This window comes from Myotis yumanensis, unplaced genomic scaffold (genome assembly GCF_028538775.1).
Source record: "Myotis yumanensis isolate MYYU_CA2020_CCGP unplaced genomic scaffold, mMyoYum1.0.hap1 SCAF_3, whole genome shotgun sequence".
Taxonomy (NCBI): domain Eukaryota; kingdom Metazoa; phylum Chordata; class Mammalia; order Chiroptera; family Vespertilionidae; genus Myotis; species Myotis yumanensis.
Window position 1 is genome coordinate 157,694,776 of NW_027223754.1, and position 22,093 is coordinate 157,716,868.

Genomic DNA, 22,093 nt, shown 5'->3' on the forward strand with positions numbered 1-22,093 from the left:
GAGCCTGGAAGGGAATTTTGTGAATCAGAAGTTCAACGGACTCCTAATAATGTCTCATTTCACCGAGTGCCATTGTAGCAGGCCTGTAGCAATGAGGTTTCTTCACCCCTCCAGCAGAGGGAACACTCTTTTGCAAGTGGCTTTTGCAGCCAGTTGCTTCCTTGGTGCTTTACCACCGTCAATTTGCAGGCAGTTTGCTTTGTGTGAGTTGTGGTACAGAGACCTCCTTACTTACCCACCCCCTTCTCCTTCTTCTACAGCTGTAGGTGGTGTTGGCATTAGAGAGCTAGATGGCAGCTTGGGCACACATCCTCGTTGGGACGCCGGGTTTGGGGTGCCAAAAGGGAAGCAGTGGGGAGGGCATTGTAGGAGGAGGCATGACAGGTGAACACCCAGCCTTCTGGGCTTTAGGTTGCAGCGGGGTATGCTATCTATATATATAAAAGCCTAATATGCAAAGTGTCCCCTCGGGAGATCTACTGACCAGGAGTTTGATCACTCGCTTTGACGTGCGCTGACCACCAGGGGGCGGTGCGGAACGTAGGAAGGCCCTGGTTGGCAGCCAGCAGCTGTTAGGGACCCTACCCATGCGTGAATTTCGTGCACTGGGCCACTAGTATTTTAATATTTAGCAAGGATAGCATATAGTAAGAATGGCCTAGACTTTGAGACCCTTGTCCTACCTAACAATTCCTCCCTTAGATTTTTTTAAAGGTTTTAAAATTTTTTATTATTGATTTTAGAGAGAGGAAGGGAGGGGGTCGAGAGAGAAGCATTGATGTGAGAAATATCAATCGGGTTCCCTACCACATGTGCCCCAACTGATGACCAAACCTGCAACCTGGGTATGTGCCCTAACCGGGAATTGAACCCCCCACCTTTTGGTGTAAGGGTGACAACAATCCAAACTACTGAGTCAAACCAGCCAGCCCCCCCGCCCCTGCCCGCCGCTCCCCCTGCCAGATTTTTTTATTCCTCATTCTTGAGGGAATAGGGACACGTCATACTTCTGTGACTGCCACCTGCTGAACATGACAGAGTACGTCTTTGAGCTGGAGGAGTGAAATTCTCTGGCTGCCTGATTTATGAATGTCCCCTAGGTTCTTGGATTCCTGAGAACAGAAGTGCATAAGGACAGCACCATTCAACAGGAGACATGTGCCATAAGAGGTGAGGCAGAAGTAGGGGAAAATCAAGGAGATTGGGACCCTGCCACTCAGAAACTCCCACCCTGGTGGGGATCTAATAAGCAAGGTGGGTCAGAGTGGTAGCCTACCTCAGGACAAAGATGCCAACAAGGGAGAGAAAGGGGAAGGTGCTGTCGCACTTAAATCTTTCCCCATATGATCCAGGACACTTACTGAGCGGCCAGATGTATCTAGGACTTGGAAGGACAGGTAGGATCTGGGCAGGAAGTGGCCATGCCAAAAGGGTGAGCCTAGTGGGTGAAGCACAGCAATCCCAGGGGGGGAAGGGATGCCAGATATGACAGTTCTACACAATAGCCGGTCGGTGACCCATGGTTTCTCAAGCACAGTGATGTTTGCCATGTGGCCAAGTAGAGCTTCACTTCCCTGGGAGGGAGGGCAGATGGGGAGGAAGTCCTGACATGGCCCTCTGCATCTGCTCTCTTGGGACAAGGCACCACAGAAAAGCCACTCGTGGTGGCAGGGAGAACACACTTACTTGCAACCTCTCTGCACCCTAAACCCACTGCCCATTACGTACTGGGAGAAACCTTAAGATGAGCAGATCACCAGAGGTCTATGTACCCCACAGTTTCCATCCTTCACAGACTGTGGCTCCTCCACCATCTGTGCCCATTTTAGAAACAGGAACTCAAGACTGAAAGTGAAGACTGAAACAACTGCAGGCTCCAGTTATTCAAATCAGGATGAAACAGGAGGTCAAAGTAAGAATGTCAGCCCCCCATAGGGGCTGCTCACACAAGGCACCGCTTTGCCTCGCCTCTTCTCATGGGCCGCTGATGCCCACACTTAGCAGTGGTACCTCCTACCTCCCTTACACATCCTGGCTCCTCACAGCCCTCTAACTTCCGGCTCCCCAGGACTTTGCTTAGAGAAGATGGGCTGAGAAGGCCTCCCCCGTATCTCAAACAGGGGGTACTGAGAGAGGCAAAGGTCAGGTCCAGTATGCCTGGTTTCACAGCTTGACTCACACGTCACAACTCAGACCCAACCCACTAAAAGGAAGGTTCTGGGTGGTGTGGCCTCCCTGCACTCGTCTCCCTTCCAGCTCACACCTTAGCAGTACAGCATTCTGATCCTAAACGTCAATGGCTGCCCGTGGCTGTGACAGAGGACTGGGCTGCTCCCCGCTGCTGCTCCCACAGCTGGGCAAGCACCCAGGTCAGCCTATTCCACTGCCAGTCAGAAAACTCCCCAAAACCAGAGGGCCTGTGCCCAGGCTGAGCGGGGGCCACTCCCCAAGGAGGGGACACAGCTTAGAAGCACCTCATCTTGCCTACGGATAAAGAGAGCAATCTTTCTCCCTTTGACCTGCCCCACTCCCAGAGGAGAGGAGGGGAGCTAATGAGCTGCTACTCAGAAGTTGAGCTACTTGATTAGGCTCTGACACAAGAAAATGCATGACTGCACCTGCTCAGAGTCAGTGATCTCAAAACCATCCTTGCAGATATATGCTCTTTATGAATGGACAGGGTACCAGTAAATTACTTTTTAAAAAATAACAAATGAGTCATACCTTTCTAAAAATTGATTTCAGACAGGAAGTGAGAGGGAGAGAGAGAGAAGAAACATCAATGATGAGAGAGAATCATTGATCGGCTGTCTCCTGCATGCCCCTACTTAGGGTTTGAGCCCAAAACCCAGGCATGTGCCCTGACCAGGAATCAAACCGTGACCTCCTGGTTCACAGGCTGATGCTCAACTGCTGAGACACACCAGTAGAGCACTATATTTCTTAATTTATATGAGCACTTTAATTTCTTTAAGTCAAATAAACAGGGTTCTTTCTATCCAATTCTGAAGGATGTACCCCAAAGGGCTCCATTCAGGGATCAAATTTGAGTTTCCCATAGCCAGCACATTTACATATAAGACAAATAAGGCAGATACCACCAAGATGGTGGCATAGGTAAACACCGGAGATTGCTGCCGCAAACAACCACTTCAAAAATACAACTAAAAGACGGAACGGACATCACCCAGAACCACAGGAAGGCTGGCTGAGGAGAGACTCTTCAACTAGAAGGAAAGACAACAGCATACCCAGGCTCAGAGGAGGCGCAGTGTGGAAAATTTAAAGGTGCGGAGGTGCGCGCGCAAAGCGGTCTGGTGGCTGAGGGCGTGGTTGTTGTTTTCAATCAGGAGGGAGTCTCAGACTCTGAGCTCCAGATCCGGGCGAGTCTCTAGGGACTCATACTCAAACGGGAGAAGCAGGATTGTCTAGCATCAGTTGGAACGTGAGGGCAGCTTTCTCTCCGAGGTTTGCAGCGGATGCTGGGACTCTGAGAGGCAGAGCCTCTGGGGACCGGACTGAGAGCAGCCATAACTGCTCGCTCCACCCGCCCTGTAGATCCCCTGGGACCCATCCAGCCCAAGCCGGCACAGAGCCATTTGCCGGATCGCCTCAGGCAAAGGCTAGATTAGCACCTCCCCAGAGGACAGAAGTTTTCCACACAGCTGATTCTCACAGCCAGTTGGCCTGGTGGTCAAATCCCTCTAGTATTAACTGCAACAATCAAGGTTTAACTAGAACAAGACTGCGCACAAAGACCACAAGAGGGTGCACCAAGAAAGCATAAAAAATGCGGAGACAAAAAAACACACGACAGAAATGGAGGATATAGAGATAAAAAACGCAATTTTGAGGGCTTGCAATAAACTTGAGGAGAGCCTCACGAAAACTAATGAGACCCTCGATGCTATGATAAAGAAACAACTAGAAATTAAGCATACACTGACTGAAATAAAGAATATTATACCCAATAGCAGACCAGAGGAGCGCAAGAATCAAGCCAAAGATTTGAAATGCAAAGAAGCAAAAAACACCCAACCGGAAAAGCAAAATGAAAAAAGAATCCGAAAATACGAAGATAGTGTAAGGAGCCTCTGGGACAACTTCAAGCACACTAATATCAGAATTATAGGGGTGCCAGAAGATGAGAGACAGCAAGATATTGAAAACCTATTTGAAGAAATAATGGCAGAAAACTTCCCCCACCTGGTGAAAGAAATGGACTTACAGGTCCAAGAGGCGCAGAGAACCCCAAACAAAAGGAATCCAAAGAGGACCACACCAAGACACATCATCATTAAAATGCCAAGAGCAAAAGACAAAGAGAGAATCTTAAAAGCAGCAAGAGAAAGAGACTCAATTACCTACAAGGGAATACCCATACGACTGTCAGCTGATTTCTCAACAGAAACTTTGCAGGCCAGAAGGGGATGGCAAGAAATATTCAAAGTGCTGAACACCAAGAACCTACAACCAAGATTACTTTATCCAGCAAAGCTATCATTCAGAATTGAAGGTCAGATAAAGAGCTTCACAGATAAGGAAAAGCTAAAGGAGTTCATCACCACTAAACCAGTATTATACGAAATGCTGAAAGGTATCCTTTAAGAAGAGGAAGAAGAAAAAGGTAAAGATACAAATTGTGAACAACAAACATGCATCTATCAACAAGTGAATCTAAGAATCAAGTATATAAATAATCTGATGTACAGAATGAACTGGTGATTATAATGAATCAGGGACATAGAAAGGGAATGGACTGACTATTCTTGGGGGGGAAAGGGGAATGGGAGATGCGGGAAGAGACTGGACAAAAATCGTGCACCTATGGATGAGGACAGTGGGTGGGGAGTGAGGGCGGAGGGTGGGGTGGGAACTGGGAGGAGGGGAGTTATGGGGGGGAAAAAAGAGGAACAAATGTAATCTGAACAATAAAGATTTAATTTATAAAAAAAAGACAAATAAGGCAAACACAAATGTCCACACAAAGATCAAAATCCACCTCCTGCAGGACAGACGGACAACCAGAGCAGATTGTTACTCAAGGATGGCATGGATTGCCCCACAGGTGTTCCTCAACCCTCCAGAGTTAGACCTAATTCAGGCCCTGAATCCTGCCCAACCAACCAGAAACCAAACACACACCAGAACTGAAACTATCTTACCAACAACTCTATACCCAAAACGGGAAAAGAAACACTAATTAAAGTGGCCCTGGGGCCAACGCATTGAGTGAAGCAGGTCCACTTGCTGTGGAGGCAGGCCAGACAGCAGGAATCTCCCACAGAACAGATCCTTGGTCCAGTGGAGACACAGGTGCGGAGTGCTGCTGCAGTCTTCTTGACAAGCATCCCCACCAGGCCAAGAAGGAGTTCTTTTAAGAGAGTGCCATTCAAAAAAAAAAAAAAGAAAGAAAGAAAAAAAAGAGTCCCATCTGAGTTACCAAACTTGTGACCAAACTCAAAAGGTTTGCTGCTTGGGTTGCTCTATTCAAAAACAAGAACTAGCTGTAACCGGTTTGGCTCAGTGGATAGAGCGTCAGCCTGCGGACTGAAAGGTCCCAGGTTCGATTCCAGTCAAGGGCATGTACCTTGGTTGCGGGCACATCCCCAGTGGGAAGTGTGCAGGAGGCCGCTGATCAATGTTTCTCTCTCATCCATGTTTCTAACTCTCTATCCCTTTCCCTTCCTCTCTGTAAAAAAATCAATAAAATATATTTAAAAACAAACAAGAACTAGTTGTTGCAAGGTAGTTCTTATTTACTTGCAGCAAGTAAAAAAGACAGGATGCATAGCCAAAGCTCTGCCTCTGGGAAGGGAGGCTTAGCCATTGCTTATATACACTATTTGTCCAATTACATGTAGATTTCATTTCTGCAGTTCCCTGCACTTATCAGAGTGGTTCCTGTGAAACTTACACTGTTGCAGTTGGTCTGAAAAATATTTTGCAACATTTTAACATTTAGCAGGAATAGCATTTCGTAAGGATGGCCCAGACAAACGATTTTCAACAGTTCTGCAAGATTTTTTTAAACATGCAATACTTGAGGCACTGACCTCTTTTCCTTTAGATTGTCAAATGTTTAAAATGACAACTGCCAACACAATGACAGCCGTCTGGTGTAAATGAATCAAAATTATACCTACTTTTTGTCAGCAAAAAATATACTTTTTGGTGTGCTGTAGAATTTTAGTAAATAGTTTATGTGTGACATAAGATTTAAAAAAAAAAAAAAAAGGTTGAAAATGCCCAGCCTGCCTGGCTCAGTGGTTGAGCATTAATCTTTGAACTAGGAGGTCAAGGTTGGATTCCTTGGCTGGATCCCTAGTGGGGGGGGGGGGGTGCAGGAGGCAGCCAATCAGTGTTTCTCTTTCATCATTGATGTTTTTATCTCTCTTTCCCTCTCCCTTCCTCTCTGAAATCAATAAAACAATATTTTTTAAAATGGTTGAAAATTGCTGGCCCAGACCCTTGAGACCCTTGTCCTGTCTAACAGAAGGGCAAGTCTTTCTTACATAGGCCTGTTCTATTCATTGTAGGACATTTAGCCCATCAATTGTCAGTAGCTTTGCCAGTCATTGTGACCAACAAAAATGCCCCCACGTGCTTCCAAAAGCCTATGGAAGGTACTAGCACCCATGCAAAAACCAACCCCCCAACCACACTGGAAGCTACCAAAGACCCAGCATTCACCCCCTAGCGTGGTTTCTGTCATCAACAATGAACCCTAACCAAGAAACACACACACACACACACACACACACACACACACACACACACACACGAGACTCTCGCAAAAGACAAACCAGCAAACTAAGATGTCAAAGCTCAGGATGAAAATTAACACCAATCAACGATGAGAAAGAGGCTCCTAACGAATAGGGCAAAGAACAGGGTTTGGTGCCCACGTGGAGATGCCCCCAACCGTTCGGAGGTAGGTTGGGGTGGGGGGTGTAGGGAGAAGGACCTCTGGGCGCCGGCTTCGGGGCCCCGCAATGTGCTCGGCTCCCACCAGAAGGCGCCCGCATTCCCCGCGCGTCGCCGAAGCCTGCGCCGCAACGAGCCTGAAGCGGAGCCGCGCGGCGCCCTGATCTGAAGCGCCGGGCGGCGGCCCGAGCCCTCCCGAGCCAGGGAGACAGGGGAGCCTTGGCTTTGTTCCCTGGCGCTGGTATCTCCACTCCGTGCGGCGGTTTCTCAAGGCCGTCCGCCACCCTGGCGGGAAACGCCCAGATCCACCCCGGCACCGTAATCTACAAAGCCCAGGGAGTCGGAGGCGGGAGGGCTCTGGCGCGCGGGGGAGGCAGGAGGATCCTCCACGCGCTCAGGCTCACGCCCGGCTCTCCCATCTGGCCGCCGCCAGCCTCATGAGGACCCGCCGGCCGGGGCTGAGAGCCTGGCGCCGCCCGGAGCGAATTCTTGCCGCGGCCTGAGAGCGTTAGACAGGTTAGTGCCCTGGCCGGGTGCGGGCCGAGCTGGAGGTGGGAGGAGGCGCACGCGCGCGTCCACTCGGTGCCCCCGAGGCCACTCACCAGGTCACCTCCGCCGGGGGCACCCCATAGCGCGGGCGTGATTCTGCATTTTTCATGACAGGCAAAGTGTGGGGCCGCTCTTGGTAGCACACCCGGGGCCAGGTGACCGAAGAGTGGGGGGATGCGCGGGCTCGGGGTGGGGGTGGGGGGCCGACGAGCTTGGGGGCGTCCGCTGCCCTAAGAAAGCGGGGCTCTTCTACTTATGCGCGGCCGCGTGGAGACCTCCGCATCCAAAGGTCCCTCGCGTCAGGATGCTGGGCCTCGGGTGTTAGAGGAGACGGAGATGCGGGAGAGGGCGAGAAGGCTGGGAGACACCAGGCCGGGGGAGTGAGGGGAGTGGGTAGCGGGTGACGATTCGCCGTACAAATCCCAGCGCGCAAAATGTGGACAGCGCCCCGGGAAGCAGGGCGGGGGTATCAGGGTCTGTCCACGCCTTTCGGCCCCGCCTTCCTCACCCCCCACCCCCCACCCCCTACTGCCCACCCAGGATGCGGCTGGGCCGCAGGGCCCTCTGTGTGCTGGCTCTGCTGCTCGTCGGCGCCTCGCTGGGGCTCCTGTACGCTAGGACCCGGGATACCTCGGACCTGCGGCTACCTCTTTCGCTGTGGGCGCCCCTGCAGGGTCCCCCCAGGCCAGAGCTGCCGGACCTCGCCCCTGAGCCCCGCTATGCCCACATCCCCGTCAGGATCAAGGAGCAAGTGGTGGGGTGAGTGCCAGAAGTGGTGGCCACCGTGAGTCACTCACTTTGGAGGGAGGGGGGGCGCTTTTGTTTCCTCCACTGCTGAGCTCTGATGCCTGGGTTTCCCCAGCTGGTTGGCTGGTCGTGGGGGTGAGGTGGGAGGTGGAGGGGGCTATTGAGTCTTGGCCTGGGGGGAAATCTGCCCTCCCTGAACCCTGTCACGGTGAAGGGAGGGTGTGCAGTCAGGGGGTCGCCCCGAAACTCTTTATGATGTCCACATAAAGCACTCCCCGATGGGGTCTTGAGCGGTGGGTGGAAAACCCTGCCATCTGAGCAGTTTGGCCCTGTTCGGCACCTCTGTGAAATCCTGATTTACGAGTAGTTCATCCTATTTAGGGTTCCCCCTCCCAGGGACTATTTGGAGAGCAGTGTTTGGGGGACAGATATTGGCTGGGCAGGGTTGAAGGGCGCTGTGTAAGTGTTTTGCGGGGTGAATGGAGCTGTATGGCTGGGCTCTGATGACCTCCCCCCCCTCCAGGCTGCTGTCTGGTAACAACTGCAGTTGTGAGTCCAGCACCGGGAGCCTTCACCTCCCCTTCCAGAGGCAGGTCCAAGCCACTGACTTCACCAAGGCCTTTGACCCTGAGGAGCTGAAGGCTGCCTCTGCCTCCAGGGAACAGGAGTTCCAGGCCTTCCTTTCAAGGTACCAGCATGAAAGGAAAGCATGACTATGCTGGTGGAGAGCAGTAGGCGGCCTGGGGGTGCGTGGGGCAGGAGGGAAAGCCCCTCTCCTCCTCACTCTCCCTCTGTCCTTCCCCTCCTCCACGGACAGGAGCCAGTCTGCTGCTGACCAGCTGCTCATTGCCCCTGCCAACTGCCCCCTACAATACCCCGTGCAGGGCGTGGAGGTACAGCCCCTCAGGAGCATCTTGGTGCCAGGTGGGGAGAAAGGTCCTAGGGGATGACCTAAGCCACCGTGGGAGTGGCAGAGCCTGAGCCTGGGTGGGGAAGGATGAGGGAAGATTGGAATGGGGGGGGGGGGTGGAGGGGGTGGGAGGGTGGGTGGGTCTTCTGATGAAAGAGGGACTTGAGGTCGGCAGGGGGCTCATGAGGTGGGAGGTGGGACAGAAGGGACTCTTGGTGGTCAGGAATTGCGGAGACTATAACTAGAGAAGTCTGGAGAAAAGAATCTATGGTAAAGCAGGCCATAGAAGAGCTACTGCTTTGATGTGAAGGAGTTAAACAATGACTCTAGGCTACTTCGGCCATTGTGCCCCGCTGCCTCAACATGAGGAAGGGGTAAGAAGTTCTGTGTTGTGAAAAAGGGAAGAGAAAGTGAGCAAAGCTGTCTGATTCTCATCTCCCTCCTTCCTCCCAGGGCTGAGCCTGCAGGCTGCTTCTGGTCAGGAGGTATACCAGGTGAGAAGAAACAGGAGCGTGGGGAGGCCAAGTGGGCATCGAGGATGGTGGGAGGGCCCTAGCTGGTTTGCTCAGTGGATAGAGCATCGGCCTGCGGACTGAAGGGTCCTGGGTTTGATTCCGGTCAAGGGCACATGCTTGGTTTGCGGGCTCTACCCCCAGTAGGGGGCGTGCAGGAGATAGCCAATCAATGATTCTCATCATTGATGTTTCTATCTCTCTCTCCCTCTCCCTTCCTCTCTGAAATTAATAAAAATATACATATTTTTTAAAAAAAGGATGCTGGGAGGGAAACAGGGCTGCCAAAGGAGGGATGGAGGAATCAGGGCGGCAAGAGGTAGGTCTGGGGCTAACGCTGCGCTGTCCAATGCTTGCTCCCAGGTGAACCTGACTGCCTCCTTGGGCACATGGGACGTGGCAGGGGAAGTGACTGGAGTGACTCTCACGGGGGAGGGGCAGCCAAACCTCACCCTCACCAGCTCAGGACTGGACCAACTCAACCGGCAGCTGCAACTGGTCACTTACAGCAGCCGAAGCTACCAGGCAAACACAGCAGACACAGGTGCGAGGCGCTGGGTGGAGGTAGGGGCAGTCTGGGTGAACAGAGAGAACCCAGAAAGGCTGGGTCAGGCAGATGGCAGAGGGTGTGGGAGATACTCGGGCAATGGCCAGAGCTGCCCAGCCACACAATGGGCATTTCAGCTAGGCCAGCAAGGCCAGGGAGGGAGAGAAGAGGCCTTTGTTCATCTGGGGCCAGAGCAGGCCAGAGGGAAATCGGAGCTCTGGGTGTGTCCCCTCCTCAGGCCAACCATGGGGGCCCCAGGAAGTGACCTGCCCCAGGAGCCAGAAGACTCCAGCTCTATTCCCAGCCCACCACTTACTACAGGGCAAAGGGCTTTATCTCCCAAAGCTCCCACTTCAAGCAAAAGGCACCTACCAGCCAAGGCTTGCTCCACCAAACCTGCTCCCACTGAGGACCTCTGCCCTTGCCGTTCCCTCTGCCTAGAATGCTCTTCCCCCAGATGTGCGCATGGCTGGCTCCTTCTTGTCATCTGGATCTCAGCTCGAATGTCTCCTCTTCACTATCACATTACTTGCCTTATTTTCTATTCAATATTTACCAGTATCTGAACTTTTCTTATTTACTTAACCTGAAAGCAGGCTAACGAGGTTTCTCTCCCAGCTTTGTTGCTTAAATCGTTGTCTAAATGTGGCAGATTATTTCATTTCTCTGTGCCTTCTTTTTCTGTAGTAGGAATCTACTTCATACCGTGAGGATTAAATGAGTCCATATTTAAATTACCACTTAAGGTCATTTACAAAGTGCCTGGCCCATAGTAAATGCTCAGCGAAGGTTAGCTTTATTTTTTTTTTTTAAATATTTTATTGATTTTTTACAGAGAGGAAGGGAGAGAGATAGAGAGAGTTAGAAACATCGATGACATCGATCAGCTGCCTCCTGCACATCTCCCACTGGGGATGTGCCTGCAACCCAGGTACATGCCCTTGACCGGAATCGAACCCGGGACCCTTAAGTCCGCAGGCCGACGCTCTATCCACTGAGCCAAACCGGTTTCGGCGCGAAGGTTAGCTTTAAATTAAATGTTTTCTCATCTTTCTCCCAGCCATTAGAATGTAAGTCTCTTGGGGGTAAGAACATTGCGTTCTTGTCCACCAGGGCTGGGAAAGCTGATACACAGAATAAGCACTTAAATATTTATTTACTAAAAATAGAATGCTGTTCCACATTTCATGCCCTTTCTTCCCAGTCCGGTTCTCCACCGAGGGACATGCAGTGGCCTTCACCATTCACATAAGACATCTCCCCAACCCTCGGCTGTACCCACCTGGGTCTCTACCACCGGGAGGTGAGGCTTGTGCATGCAGGGACATGGGTGCAGCCCCGGTGGGGAACGAGTTGGGAGAGGGCTGCCTGGGAGAAGATGGATGTCTTTTTGCTCCTCACTATCCACTCTCCTTGTCTGCACCTAACTCTGCCCCTCACTCCCAGCCCAGTACAACATTAGCGCTCTGGTCACCATTGCCACCAAGACCTTCCTTCGTTATAATCGGCTGCGGGCACTCATCGCCAGCATCCGCCGCTTCTACCCGACGGTCACAGTGATCATCGCCGACGACAGCGACAAGCCGGAGATCATTAGCGACCCCCACGTCGAGCACTATCTCATGCCTTTTGGCAAGGTGCGCAGCGGGCCAGATGGAACCCAGCGCCCCAGGGCACCGGGAGGGGGCGCGCGCGCTCAGTCTCCAGAGTAGTGAGTGGTTCCCGGAATTATCGGCCTCAAAACCACTGGGATGGATGCCTGTTAACCCCGAGGCTTCCCGGACTGGAAGCTCTGTGAACGCAGAAATCGTGTCTATCTTATTGGCGCTGCGTCCGTGGAATGGTGCTCAGCACCCAGTGGGTGCGTGATAAGTAGTTGAATGAATGCACTCAGGAATTAAATGCATTCCAAGACTGCCCCCCACCCCAACACTGACTCAGGACTCTGACAATGGGAAACTGTATTTTTTACCTAGCTCCCCGCAATTCACAAGAACTCGCCGTTTGGAGAGGGGTGCAGGCTGTTCAGAGTGATCAAGAGTGAAAAGGAAAGGTGGCAAAGGGGTATGTCCTAACCACGGCTTCGCCAACCACACATCCCCTTCCCAGGGCTGGTTCGCAGGCCGGAACCTGGCCGTGTCCCAAGTGACCACCAAGTACGTACTGTGGGTGGACGACGATTTTATTTTCACGGCTCGGACGCGGCTGGAGAGGCTTGTGGACGTGCTGGAACGGACGCCGTTGGACCTGGTAGGGGAGGGACCGCAGGACGTGGGGTGGAGACAGAGGGCTGCCAGGGGGTTAAGACCTCGGCTGGAGCCAGCCCTTGTGACAAGAGAGGATGGAGAAGCGGAGCCTGGGCTATATCTAGGTCCCGATGGGGTAGAATCGAAAAGGACGGGCCAGGGGAACCTCGGGGGTTGAGGGGGGCGGGCGGGGGGGGGGGCGGGCGGGGAGGAGGCGGAGGGAGCACAGACCTACCCCCTTCCAGTCCCCGCCCCTCCTGGAGCCATCCTCCCATTCACCGCAGGTCGGGGGCGCTGTGCGCGAGATCTCGGGCTTCGCCACCACCTACCGGCAGCTGTTGAGCGTGGAGCCGGGCGCGCCAGGCCGCGGGAACTGCCTCCGGCAAAGGCGTGGCTTTCACCACGAGCTCATCGGCTTCCCGGGCTGCGTGGTCACCGACGGCGTGGTCAACTTCTTCCTGGCACGCACCGACAAAGTGCGAGAGGTCGGCTTCGACCCGCGTCTCAACCGTGTGGCGCACCTGGGTGAGTGGCGCCCTCTTCTGGCAGGGTCCCCTTTCGAGGCGAGGTTCCTTGCGGCAAGGCGCCAAGGGCACCCCCCGCGGAGCCCGTGGCTGCCATCCAGCCCCCCTAGAGCAGTTCTTCGAAGTTTTACCGAGAGAAAGAGCTACTACCTCCTGGCCTGCACACCACGTTAACCTTCGCACCCAACACAGCTGCTGGGTCCACCATGAACTTCCCTACCACTGTCACCGCCACCTCTACCCCACTCCCTGGCCCTGAGAAATGGAGTGTGTGCATGCGCACCGTCCATACTCCAAGTCTCACTTCTCCCTGAGAGTTGGCCTTCTGCACTCTCAGGACGCTTCATTGTGTACCCCCCCGCCCCCATCCACCCGCAGAATTCTTCCTGGATGGACTTGGTTCCCTTCGGGTGGGCTCCTGCTCAGACGTCATTGTGGACCACGCATCCAAAGTGAAGCTGCCTTGGACATCAAGGGATCCTGGTACAGAGACTTACGCCCGGTACCGTTACCCAGGATCGCTGGACGGAAGTCACGTGGCCAGACACCGCCTGCTCTTCTTCAAACACCAACTGCAGTGCATGACTGCGGAGTGATGGCCACTCAGGGCCTTTCAACGGACAGGCTGGGCCTGCCTTCTTGTCCCTGCCAGAAATTTCTAGCAAACCCCACTACCCAGTGACCACTCCACTGACTGTCCCCAATCCCCTTCAGAACCTGATCCCAAACAGGGGCTAGTCCTGGTGACACTCCTCCTGTCTGTGAGTGCCCAGGGGTGTGGTGGAGCCATAACTCGTCCCACAGCCAGTGCCAAGTCCTCCCTCCACCCCTCACGGAGGTGGGGAGTCACTGTCCAAGTGCCAAAGAGCCCAAAGGACTCTAAGAACCTGAAGTCATCTCCTGGTGACTGAGTGGGTGGGGAAGGCCCCAACATGTATCCCCAGGACTGCGTCGCCTCCCCCACCTCTGGATCCAGGACTGTGCCCCGGCTGCAGCCTCACCCCCATGGAGAGACCTGGTGACTGGAGCTGGGGTGAGGGCCAGTGAACACACAGGTGAAAGCATTTTTAGTTGTGTCTCTGCAATGCTGTGGGCATGGAGGAAGGGGCACCAGGGGCCGGTGTGCAGACACCCAGACTCGCTTCATGAATCCCAGAGGCTCTCAGCTTTATTTTATTAGTTACATCAACTAAGGGGGCTCAAGGGCCACGGCCCTCACACACACATTGTTGGGCCTTCCATACTCCACGTGACCCGGTCAGACCCATACTGTGCAAGTCTTCGGACCAGTGAGCTCCTGAAAAAGGGAGGGCACGTGTCAGGAATAGATTAAGTGCCCTGCCCTTCCTCATCCAGGACTTGACAGTCTGAGGGGCACACCAACCCCTCGGGGACCTTTAGTTACTCAGTTCTTCGCCCATAGCTGAGCCCATTCTCTCTGGCTTAGTCTTTTTTTTTTTTTTCTTTTTTAATCCTCAACCCAAAATACATTTATTGATTAGAGAGAGAGAGAGAGAGAGAGAGAGGAGGGGAAAGAGATAGACACCGATGTGAGAGAGGAACATCCATCAGATGCCTCCTCTATGCGCCCTCACTGGGGACTGGACCCACAACATAGGTATGTGCTCTGAACAGAAATCAAACCCGAAAATTTATTATTATTATTATTAGTGTTATTAGTGTTATTATTATTGATATATAGGAAGATGTTCTAACCAACTGAGCCACTCGGCCAGGGTTCCCTGGCTTAGTCTTGATAAATTAACTAATCATTTCATCCCCATCCCTTCCTTCGTCTTCCTCCTCAGCCCCCTTCCTAACTCCCTCTGCCTGGGTCTTCAGCCACCGACTCGCACCTCCCTGGCTACAGCCCAGCACCTCCTGGCTTCCACCCTTGTTGCTACTGTCCCCTCACCAGTCTCTCCAGGGCATGAGCAGCTGCATCCTGGACACTCACAAACAGCTGCTCTGGGGTCACTCTGTCCAGGAGTCCTGCCTGGGTCAGTGTCCCGAGCACTGAGGCTGTGTGGAGAGGGGGTCAGGCTCTCAGGTTCTAAGTCCACGCCGTGTCCTCTTCTCTCCCCCAAGTGTCCGGCCATTCCCCCGTCTCCAGTTCCCTCCATGCGCCACACCTCTCACCATTACACTGAGCCAGGAGAAGGTGGACCCCAGCATCTTGGCATCTGCTGGCCAGCTGCAGAGGTGGGGCAGTGGGTTACACCCTACATCAGAGGGTATCCCTGGGAGGATACGGGGAGTTTCTCCTCAACCTCCCTCGTCCTCACCTGTACCACTTCTCTGGCCCCAGCAGCATCTGCGAAGGTGACACCACTGCAGTCTAGGACCACCACTCTGACAGGCTCAGCAACTAGGATGGGAGAAGGCAGGGTCCCCAGAGGCTCCCAGGGATTATTCCCAAACCTTCCTCCCGTCATCCCATCTCACCGGCATCAGGTGGGCCATCTCCCTTTGGAGTCTCCTGCGACAGAAAAGAGCGGTCACCACTTGTGAGGCACAAGCATGACCGTGCACACCTTGAGCACAAGGATCCCCCTCAGAAAGCCACGTGCCTCCCACTCACAGAGAAGCCACACTCCCCTTTGACCGAGCCCCTCACCTTGCCTCTGCCAAGCCCCAGGCGCCACTCTAGGTTATGGCGAAACTGCCCACGGGTTCCAAAGTAGAGAGGTGTTGGGTAGCTCAGGATGCAGAGCCCTGGGACCTGGAGGAGCTAAGGGGTCAGAGGGTCAGAGGGTCAGAGGGTCAGAGAAACATCCGGGTCTAATCATCCCTTTCCTCTTTGGCTGTAACCCACCCACCTTGTGGCTCTGTTGGAGCGGCCTGTAGAGCTCCGTCCCCTCAGCTAGTCCAAGTGCCACACACTGCACCCTAGGCAGGAAGCTGGGGTCAGATTCCCAGCCTGGCCTGGCTGGAAAGTCACCCCAAGCGCTCTGTTCTCTCCCCTCCCTACATCTTGACTCCCCTCATCTCTACTCCCACCTCTGGGTACGGCAGACCACAGTCATCATGGAGAAGACCACACCTACGGCCAGGCCCAGGTCCACGCTCAGGGTCACCACAGACACCCATGTGACCATCCACACCGCCTGCAGGACAGAGATGGGAGTGAAATGCCCGGGAGAAATGCCAGGCCATCGCTGCTAAGGAGAAGGGTCCAGGGGCAGTAGCCACCAGGGCAAGTGATGGGGAGGGATGGCTCAGGAGAAGGCAGAAAGAAAGACAGAAGGAAGGGATAGGATTGACCCAACGATGGATACACACCAGACACACTGACCCCAGACCTTGCACCACCTGGGGAGTTAAAAATATTCAGGTCTGAAGGGGTTCAAACCCCACCCCTCACCTTGTCTCGGAGGAAGGGGATTAAGAGGTATGCATGTTGGGGGTGGGTGGGTTACAGAATTTAGGACTAGGACAATTAGCTTTGATTCAGGGCAGAGGCTGGGGGTGCTGGGAAAGTGGGAGAGGGCAATGCTGCTGTTTCTCACAAAGTCCATGCGGCTGATGCGCCATAGTTGTGGGAGTTCCTGCATCTGGAAGAACATCTGGCGCATGCTGGAGATGTTGATGCAGGCCAGGACAGCCTTGGAGCAGAGGAAAGGAACTAACCACCCCAATACTCTGGAATATAGCCACCCCTCCAGGTCACCCCACACTGCCTCTGCTCCTTACCTTAGGCAGATAGTAGAAGAAGGGTCCTAGCCACAGCAGCACTGATAGGACAACTATGCAGGAGAAGAGGCCTGCCAGCTACAGGGAAGGGTCAATGGAAGCAAAAAAGGAAGGGAACCTCACCCGCCCTCATGTGAGAGGTGGTCTCCCCGCCCACTGGGCCTCGTCTTCCTTGAAAGTCTCTGTCCTCCCAAGTCCCTTTCCACACAGATATTCCTCACTCTTCAATGAGCTTCTTGATATTCTGCCATTCACACCTACCCTTCCCCTTCCGCCCAATTAAAGGCCTCATTCACTAGTCTCCCCTAGATGTAGTTCAACTTCTCTATTTTTGTAACCCACCTCCATCTTAAAAGCCACTCTGGGATTACCCTAAAAGCAGGCTAACCACATGCTTAGGGCACCAATGGGGTAACAGAAACCAAAAATATAAAAATATTAGGGGAGACTTTGACATGTGATATTTCTTTTTAAGTGAAAATGTCCTTATGGAAAAAAATTAGAATTTTGTCTCAAATTTATTTTACAGGTTAGTAATGTTTTTACTTTGAACTACATATGGGGCACCATAAGCTTTTTAAGAGCTTACGGTAAAGGTCTTAATGGAACTTAGTGTCTTCCTTCTCTCCGACCTAGATAACCCCAGCCCCTCCTTCACCCTCCCTCACAGAGTCGCAGCCTCCTTTATATAGCTGCCACCAGTTTCCCCACCACCTGGACCGGACGTCCCCCTTCCCCGCCCACCCTCTCTCCTCACTCAAGGGCGCACTCTTACCTGGGTGTTTCCACCAGCATCCACTAGTAGGCTGGTGGTGGCCAGTGTGGCCGAGTTGGGAAAGCAAGAGAACAGCGAGGAGATGAGGTTGGAGGCACCATGAGCCAAGAGTTCCTGGGGTGAAGAGTGAGATGAAGAGAGAGACAAAGGCATGGGGAGGTAACATTAGGGGGCTGTCTCCTGAATGAGGCTGGAGTCCTCAGTGGGAGTCACACCTGGTTGGAGTCAATCGTGTAGCTATACTTGTCTGCATAGATGGAGGCCAGGGAGGCGGACACAGCAAAAGCAACCAGCGCGATGGGCAGTGAGTCATCCAGAATCCTAGGCAGCTCAGCCAGGTTGGGGAGGAGCGGCTGGGGAAAGCTGGAGAGAGAGGGATCCAAGGTAAAGATGGGCTGGGTATAGGGAAGGAGTATGGGGAAGACAAGGAGTATAGGGAAGACAGAGACAAAAAGGGTGGAGCAGGACAAAAGGAGGTATTGGGTGTGAGAGAAGAAAGCTGGTGTTCCTTCATTCTCTCTTACCCTCCAGGCAGCAGCCCCACTATCTGGACATTGTATCTCGTGTCCAGGGAAGAGGTGAAGCAGAGCACAGAGGCCAGAAGCACCTGGGGAAGAGTGTATATTAGGGCATGGGAGGAAATGGATGTCTCCCCCCCCCTCCCCCCCGCAGAGGCTACAAGGGCTCAACACGAGAGAGGATCAAAATGCAGAATTAGGTGGTTGCTGGAGCCTAGCAAGTGGGGGAGCTTGGATGTGTTTGGGATGGCTGCTCGACAACTAATTTCGAGTGAAGGAGAGTGGGGATGAAAAGAGGAACGATACCTATCTGGGGCTACGGAGAGAGGTGGATGGTAGGAAAAGGCGGGGGGGGGGGGCGGGGGGAGGCTCCTATGAGGGAGGCAGGTGGGTATTAGGAGGCAAAACCGAGCCATTCGAAGTAGGGAAGTTTGGCTCTGTCTGCGGATACGTAGGGTCTCTTTGGAGACGCTGAACATTTATTTACTTGGAAAGAGAAACGTAGGTAGGTTGGGAAGGGAAAGGGAGTTACAGGGAAGGACCCGGCCAGGAGAGAGATGGGAGTGGAGGCGCTCTGCCGAGCGACGCCGCACGGGGGCGCTGTTCGGAGGAAGAAGGCGCAGTCAGAGTTGCAGAGGGAGCTCCGCGGGAGGAGAGGGGACGTGCGGTGGGGGATTCCGGAGGGTCAGCGTGTTCTGGGAAGCAGCCTAGCAAAGGGCTTGTGTCAGCAGGACCTCTCGGCTGCGGCCCCTCTGCGTTCCGCTAGGGGGCGGCAGCGGCCAGCTCCTACAGGACGGGCAGGGTTCGTGAGGCGCAGGGGGCCGGTACCCAAGAGCCATCCTCACCATGACGATTTCCCCTGGGATCGGGGTGGGGAGCCTGTCCCGGAATCTCACGTTCAGTTCCTTGACCGGCACGAGCAGCGCCAGGCTGAGTGCGGAGATGGTCAGCTCGGCCGGACTGCTCTGGGGCAGGGCGGTCAGCACAGCGGCCAGCGTCTGCGGACGGGCGGGGAGCCGAGGGCCCCGAGCTAGGGGCGACTGTCCCCGGCGGACCCACCAGACCCAGGCAAGGCTCTCCCGGCTCCCATCAGGGCTCCCGCCTCCACGGCGACCCTCATTCAGCCTCTGGGTCTAACCTTTCCTCCGCCCCGCCCCGTTACACACATCTCTCCATCCACTCGTCCTTCCTGCCTTCCTTTTCCGGTGGCCCCCCTCCGGGACCGCTGGAACCTCTTTTCCGTTGCCCACCCGTCCCCGCCCACCTTGAAGAGAGCGAAGCAGCCGATCTGGCGCGGGAGGCGCAACCCCAAAAGGCTCGGCAGTTGGGACACAAGCACATGCAGCGCGGCCCCGCTGGTCAGCGCTTTAACCACGGGCTCGGACAGGAAGGTGGACAGGACGCCGAGCTGCAGCGCGAACATCCCCAGCTGCGGGAGGAAGATGCCCAGTCACAGCGGGAGCGCAGCGCGCCCGTTTCCTGGCGCACCTCTGACCGAGACCGGCGCGGGCGACCTGCCCCACCCTTTCCCCTGGCTCGGTTTCCCCAGGCCCCCAGCGTGGACACCCCCCCCCCCCCCAGGGTCTTCCCTCACCATCAACGCCCCGCTCCCAAAGGCCAAGGCCGCAGCTGCCCCAACCCGCTGAGCGTCCAACTGCTCCCTCTCGATTCCGCTCAGGTTCCCCCCGAGCGGCTCGGGCACTAGCCGCTCCACGGCGGAGCCCGTCATGAGGCTGAGCACGGCGAACGTTCCTAGGGCCGGAGGACACACGCAGAAATGACCAGTTGTGCCGCCGGGGGCGCTGCACCAGCCCAGGCTCTGCGTTTCGGCCCAGGCGGCGGGCCGTGGGACCTCGCTCCCTCGGAGCAGCGCTCGGGTGAAGACCGCGAGGCTAAGCCGGTGCAGAAGCCGGGAACCAGGGAGGTTAGGAGAGGGCAACAGCCGCAAAAGCCGTCCCGACTGCACCGCCACCCCCTCCTGCAATCGCCGGGGACTGCGTGCCCCTTGGGGTGACTGTGTGCCCCTTGGGGTGACTGCGTGCCCCTTGGGGTGACTGTGTGCCCCTTGGGGTGACTGCGTGCCCCTTGGGGTGACTGTGTGCCCCTTGGGGTGACTGCGTGCTCCTTGGGGTGACTGTGTGCCCCTTGGGGTGACTGCGTGCTCCTTGGGGTGACTGCACATCTCTTCTGCCCTCTTCCAAACCCCAGAAAAGTTAAACCAACTTCATGAGGACGAAAAAGTCTGAGTAAACTCCCACCTCTTTGCACCCCCAACAAGCATTGCCTAGGTCAGAGGTCACGGCAGGGGAACGGGGGTGAGTTGGGGGATGAGAGGTCGGGGGCTTACAAGAACGGAAGCCTCAAACCCCTGTCCATTTTCACCCCACAGAGGTCACCGGGTCACTCACCTGTGGACAGGTGTCTTCCAGTACCCAACAAGGTGTAGATGAGGACGGGAAAGAAAGACGTGTAGAGGCCAAACACAGGGGGCACGGAGGTCAAGAGGGCAAAAGCCATGCCTGGGGGCGGGGGGGGGGAGGTGGAAGGAAAGACCTTCTGATGGGGCGGAGGGACGGAGGGTGCCCAGCTTCGGGATGCTGCCCCTCTCCCCTCTTAGAGGCTGGCAGGGGCACGCTAAACCTTGCCACAAGCGGGAACGGAGGGGTTAACGGCCTGGGGGGAAGTCGCTGGGTGGACAAGGCCACAGCTCCAGAACCCCCGCGGAGACCTGGGGGGCAGGCCTTGTGCTCTTCTCTTCTCTCCAGTTCCCTGAGCCGGAACGCGTCTCAGACTTCTCGAAGGATTGCGCAGATGAGGGCAGCTGGGGGTGGGGCTCTGATGGAGCTCCACAGTCCTTACCCAGAACTTGTCTCCGAACCCTCAACCACACGAACCCACCACCTCGCTCCGGAGTTCCCACCCCCTGGGTCTCCCCAGCCCTCTGACAGGTTGGTGTTGAGGCCGCTCACCCTGGGGCACGTGCACGATGCCCACGGTCACTCCAGCCACCGCATCGCCGAGCAGCCAGGCCCTCCAGCGGTACTGAGGCAGCCAGCGCAGCGGGGGCAGCCGCGCCAGCAGCAGGCGCCACGCCCCCGGCCCCGAACAGGCGCTGGCCCGCCGCCTCCACAGTCTGCACAGCCCGGACCAGCGGGACTCGGCGAGTAGCTCCTGCTCCTGCTCCGCGCCCCCGAAGAGCTGCTGGAACCGCGCCTGGGTAAGGGGTTCCCTGAGCTTGGCGCCCAGTGGGAACTTAAGGTCGGAGGCCTCTCCTGGGCTTGAGCAGGTCCTGCCGCCCAGGAGCCCACTCATTTTGCCCTTGGCCACCTCCAACTCCGCCCAGTCTTAAATACCCCTCCACCGCCTCGCCTGAGTCCCGCCTCCCTGAAGCAGGGCCCAATCCGACCCTGGAGGCGCCCTTCTACCAGCTGAAGAGCTGCAGCTTGGGGAGGGGGCGTCTCTGTTAGGCGTTTCCTCAGATGTCCTTGGCCCAGTCGCAGGTCCTGGAGTCTGCTATGGGAGAGGGCTGTGCAAAGGTTTAGGGACCTGGGAGAGAAGCCAAAAGGTAGGCACATCCTCAACACCTAACCCCCACTATCTACCACTCCTAAGCCTTTTCACTCTCCACCTCTTCACCGAGTTCCCTTGGAATCGACACTTTGGGCCAAGACAGAAGCTGGTTCCCCTAGGTTCATTCCTAGAGCCGCTGCATTCCCCGCTGGAGCAAGAAAGTCCAGCTTCTCCTTTCCCCAGACCCAAAGCCTCTTGGGGCTCAGGTTGTCCCCAAGAAAGTGTAAGGAGGTCTGCCGGCCTCTTCAGTTCCACAAACAACTGAGATGGGAAGCAGATATTATGTGTTAGACGGGATGACAGAGAAGCACCACTCCACTTCTTTGCCGGGACAGCCTGAGCCTAAATCCCCAGTTCAGGACTCCTGGAAGAATACTGAACTGATAGGAAATTTTTATTTTATTTCTTAGGAGCCAAAAAACCTGAAACACCATATATTACATACAAGTGCAAGTCACAAAGTAGGCACTCAAACGCACATTTGTGGTTATATTAGGGACAAAAGAGTCACCCACCCATCCACCTCATGTACCCCATTGATCCCTAAAGAGATACAGAGGTTCTGAGCTCTAGAA

General features: G+C 54.9%; 2 protein-coding genes across 6 annotated transcripts; one reads left to right on the top strand and one right to left on the bottom strand.

Annotated features, from left to right (window-relative positions):
* Positions 1 to 7,361: 7,361 nt before the first annotated feature.
* B4GALNT1 (beta-1,4-N-acetyl-galactosaminyltransferase 1) lies at positions 7,362 to 14,739 on the top strand. 2 transcript variants are annotated; one of them, XM_070409872.1, is made up of 11 exons: positions 7,362 to 7,443; positions 8,017 to 8,235; positions 8,747 to 8,911; positions 9,041 to 9,147; positions 9,587 to 9,627; positions 10,009 to 10,189; positions 11,397 to 11,495; positions 11,639 to 11,829; positions 12,169 to 12,256; positions 12,723 to 12,963; positions 13,341 to 14,739. In XM_070409872.1, exons 2-11 carry the CDS (start codon positions 8,018 to 8,020, stop codon positions 13,642 to 13,644), a joined length of 1,635 nt encoding a protein of 544 aa, XP_070265973.1. In that variant the 5' UTR covers positions 7,362 to 7,443; position 8,017; the 3' UTR covers positions 13,645 to 14,739. The 2 variants fall into 2 exon arrangements, with proteins under 2 accessions (XP_070265973.1, XP_070265974.1); XM_070409873.1 differs by lacking the exon at positions 12,169 to 12,256 and adding an exon at positions 12,302 to 12,442 and having other exon boundaries at positions 13,341 to 13,647.
* LOC139006976 (solute carrier family 26 member 10-like) lies at positions 14,105 to 21,378 on the bottom strand. Of its 4 annotated transcripts, none has more exons than XM_070409870.1 (18): positions 20,918 to 21,378; positions 20,357 to 20,467; positions 19,543 to 19,700; positions 19,213 to 19,377; positions 18,794 to 18,946; positions 17,955 to 18,037; positions 17,646 to 17,793; positions 17,431 to 17,544; positions 16,656 to 16,733; positions 16,472 to 16,567; positions 15,963 to 16,069; positions 15,782 to 15,851; positions 15,580 to 15,693; positions 15,408 to 15,441; positions 15,248 to 15,330; positions 15,102 to 15,156; positions 14,920 to 14,984; positions 14,105 to 14,259 (listed from the first exon to the last, which is right to left on the bottom strand). In XM_070409870.1, the coding sequence occupies exons 1-18, from the start codon at positions 21,258 to 21,260 to the stop codon at positions 14,221 to 14,223; spliced, it is 2,016 nt and encodes a 671-aa protein (XP_070265971.1). In that variant the 5' UTR covers positions 21,261 to 21,378; the 3' UTR covers positions 14,105 to 14,220. The 4 variants fall into 4 exon arrangements, with proteins under 4 accessions (XP_070265971.1, XP_070265972.1, XP_070265970.1 ...); XM_070409871.1 differs by having other exon boundaries at positions 15,095 to 15,156; XM_070409869.1 differs by having other exon boundaries at positions 14,878 to 14,984; positions 20,918 to 21,377.
* Positions 21,379 to 22,093: the final 715 nt, after the last annotated feature.

Coding starts and splice junctions, on each gene's coding strand:
- B4GALNT1 (XM_070409872.1), top strand. CDS start 8,018: ATGCGGCTGGGCCGCAGGGCCCTCTGTGTGCTGGCTCTGCTGCTCGTC. Junction 8,912..9,040: donor TTCCAGGCCTTCCTTTCAAG/GTACCAGCATGA, acceptor CTCCACGGACAG/GAGCCAGTCTGCTGCTGACC. Junction 10,190..11,396: donor GGCAAACACAGCAGACACAG/GTGCGAGGCGCT, acceptor CTTTCTTCCCAG/TCCGGTTCTCCACCGAGGGA.
- LOC139006976 (XM_070409868.1), bottom strand. CDS start 21,260: ATGAGTGGGCTCCTGGGCGGCAGGACCTGCTCAAGCCCAGGAGAGGCC. Junction 20,468..20,917: donor CATCGTGCACGTGCCCCAGG/GTGAGCGGCCTC, acceptor CCCCGCCCCCAG/GCATGGCTTTTGCCCTCTTG. Junction 15,331..15,407: donor AGATGGCCCACCTGATGCCG/GTGAGATGGGAT, acceptor CTCCCATCCTAG/TTGCTGAGCCTGTCAGAGTG.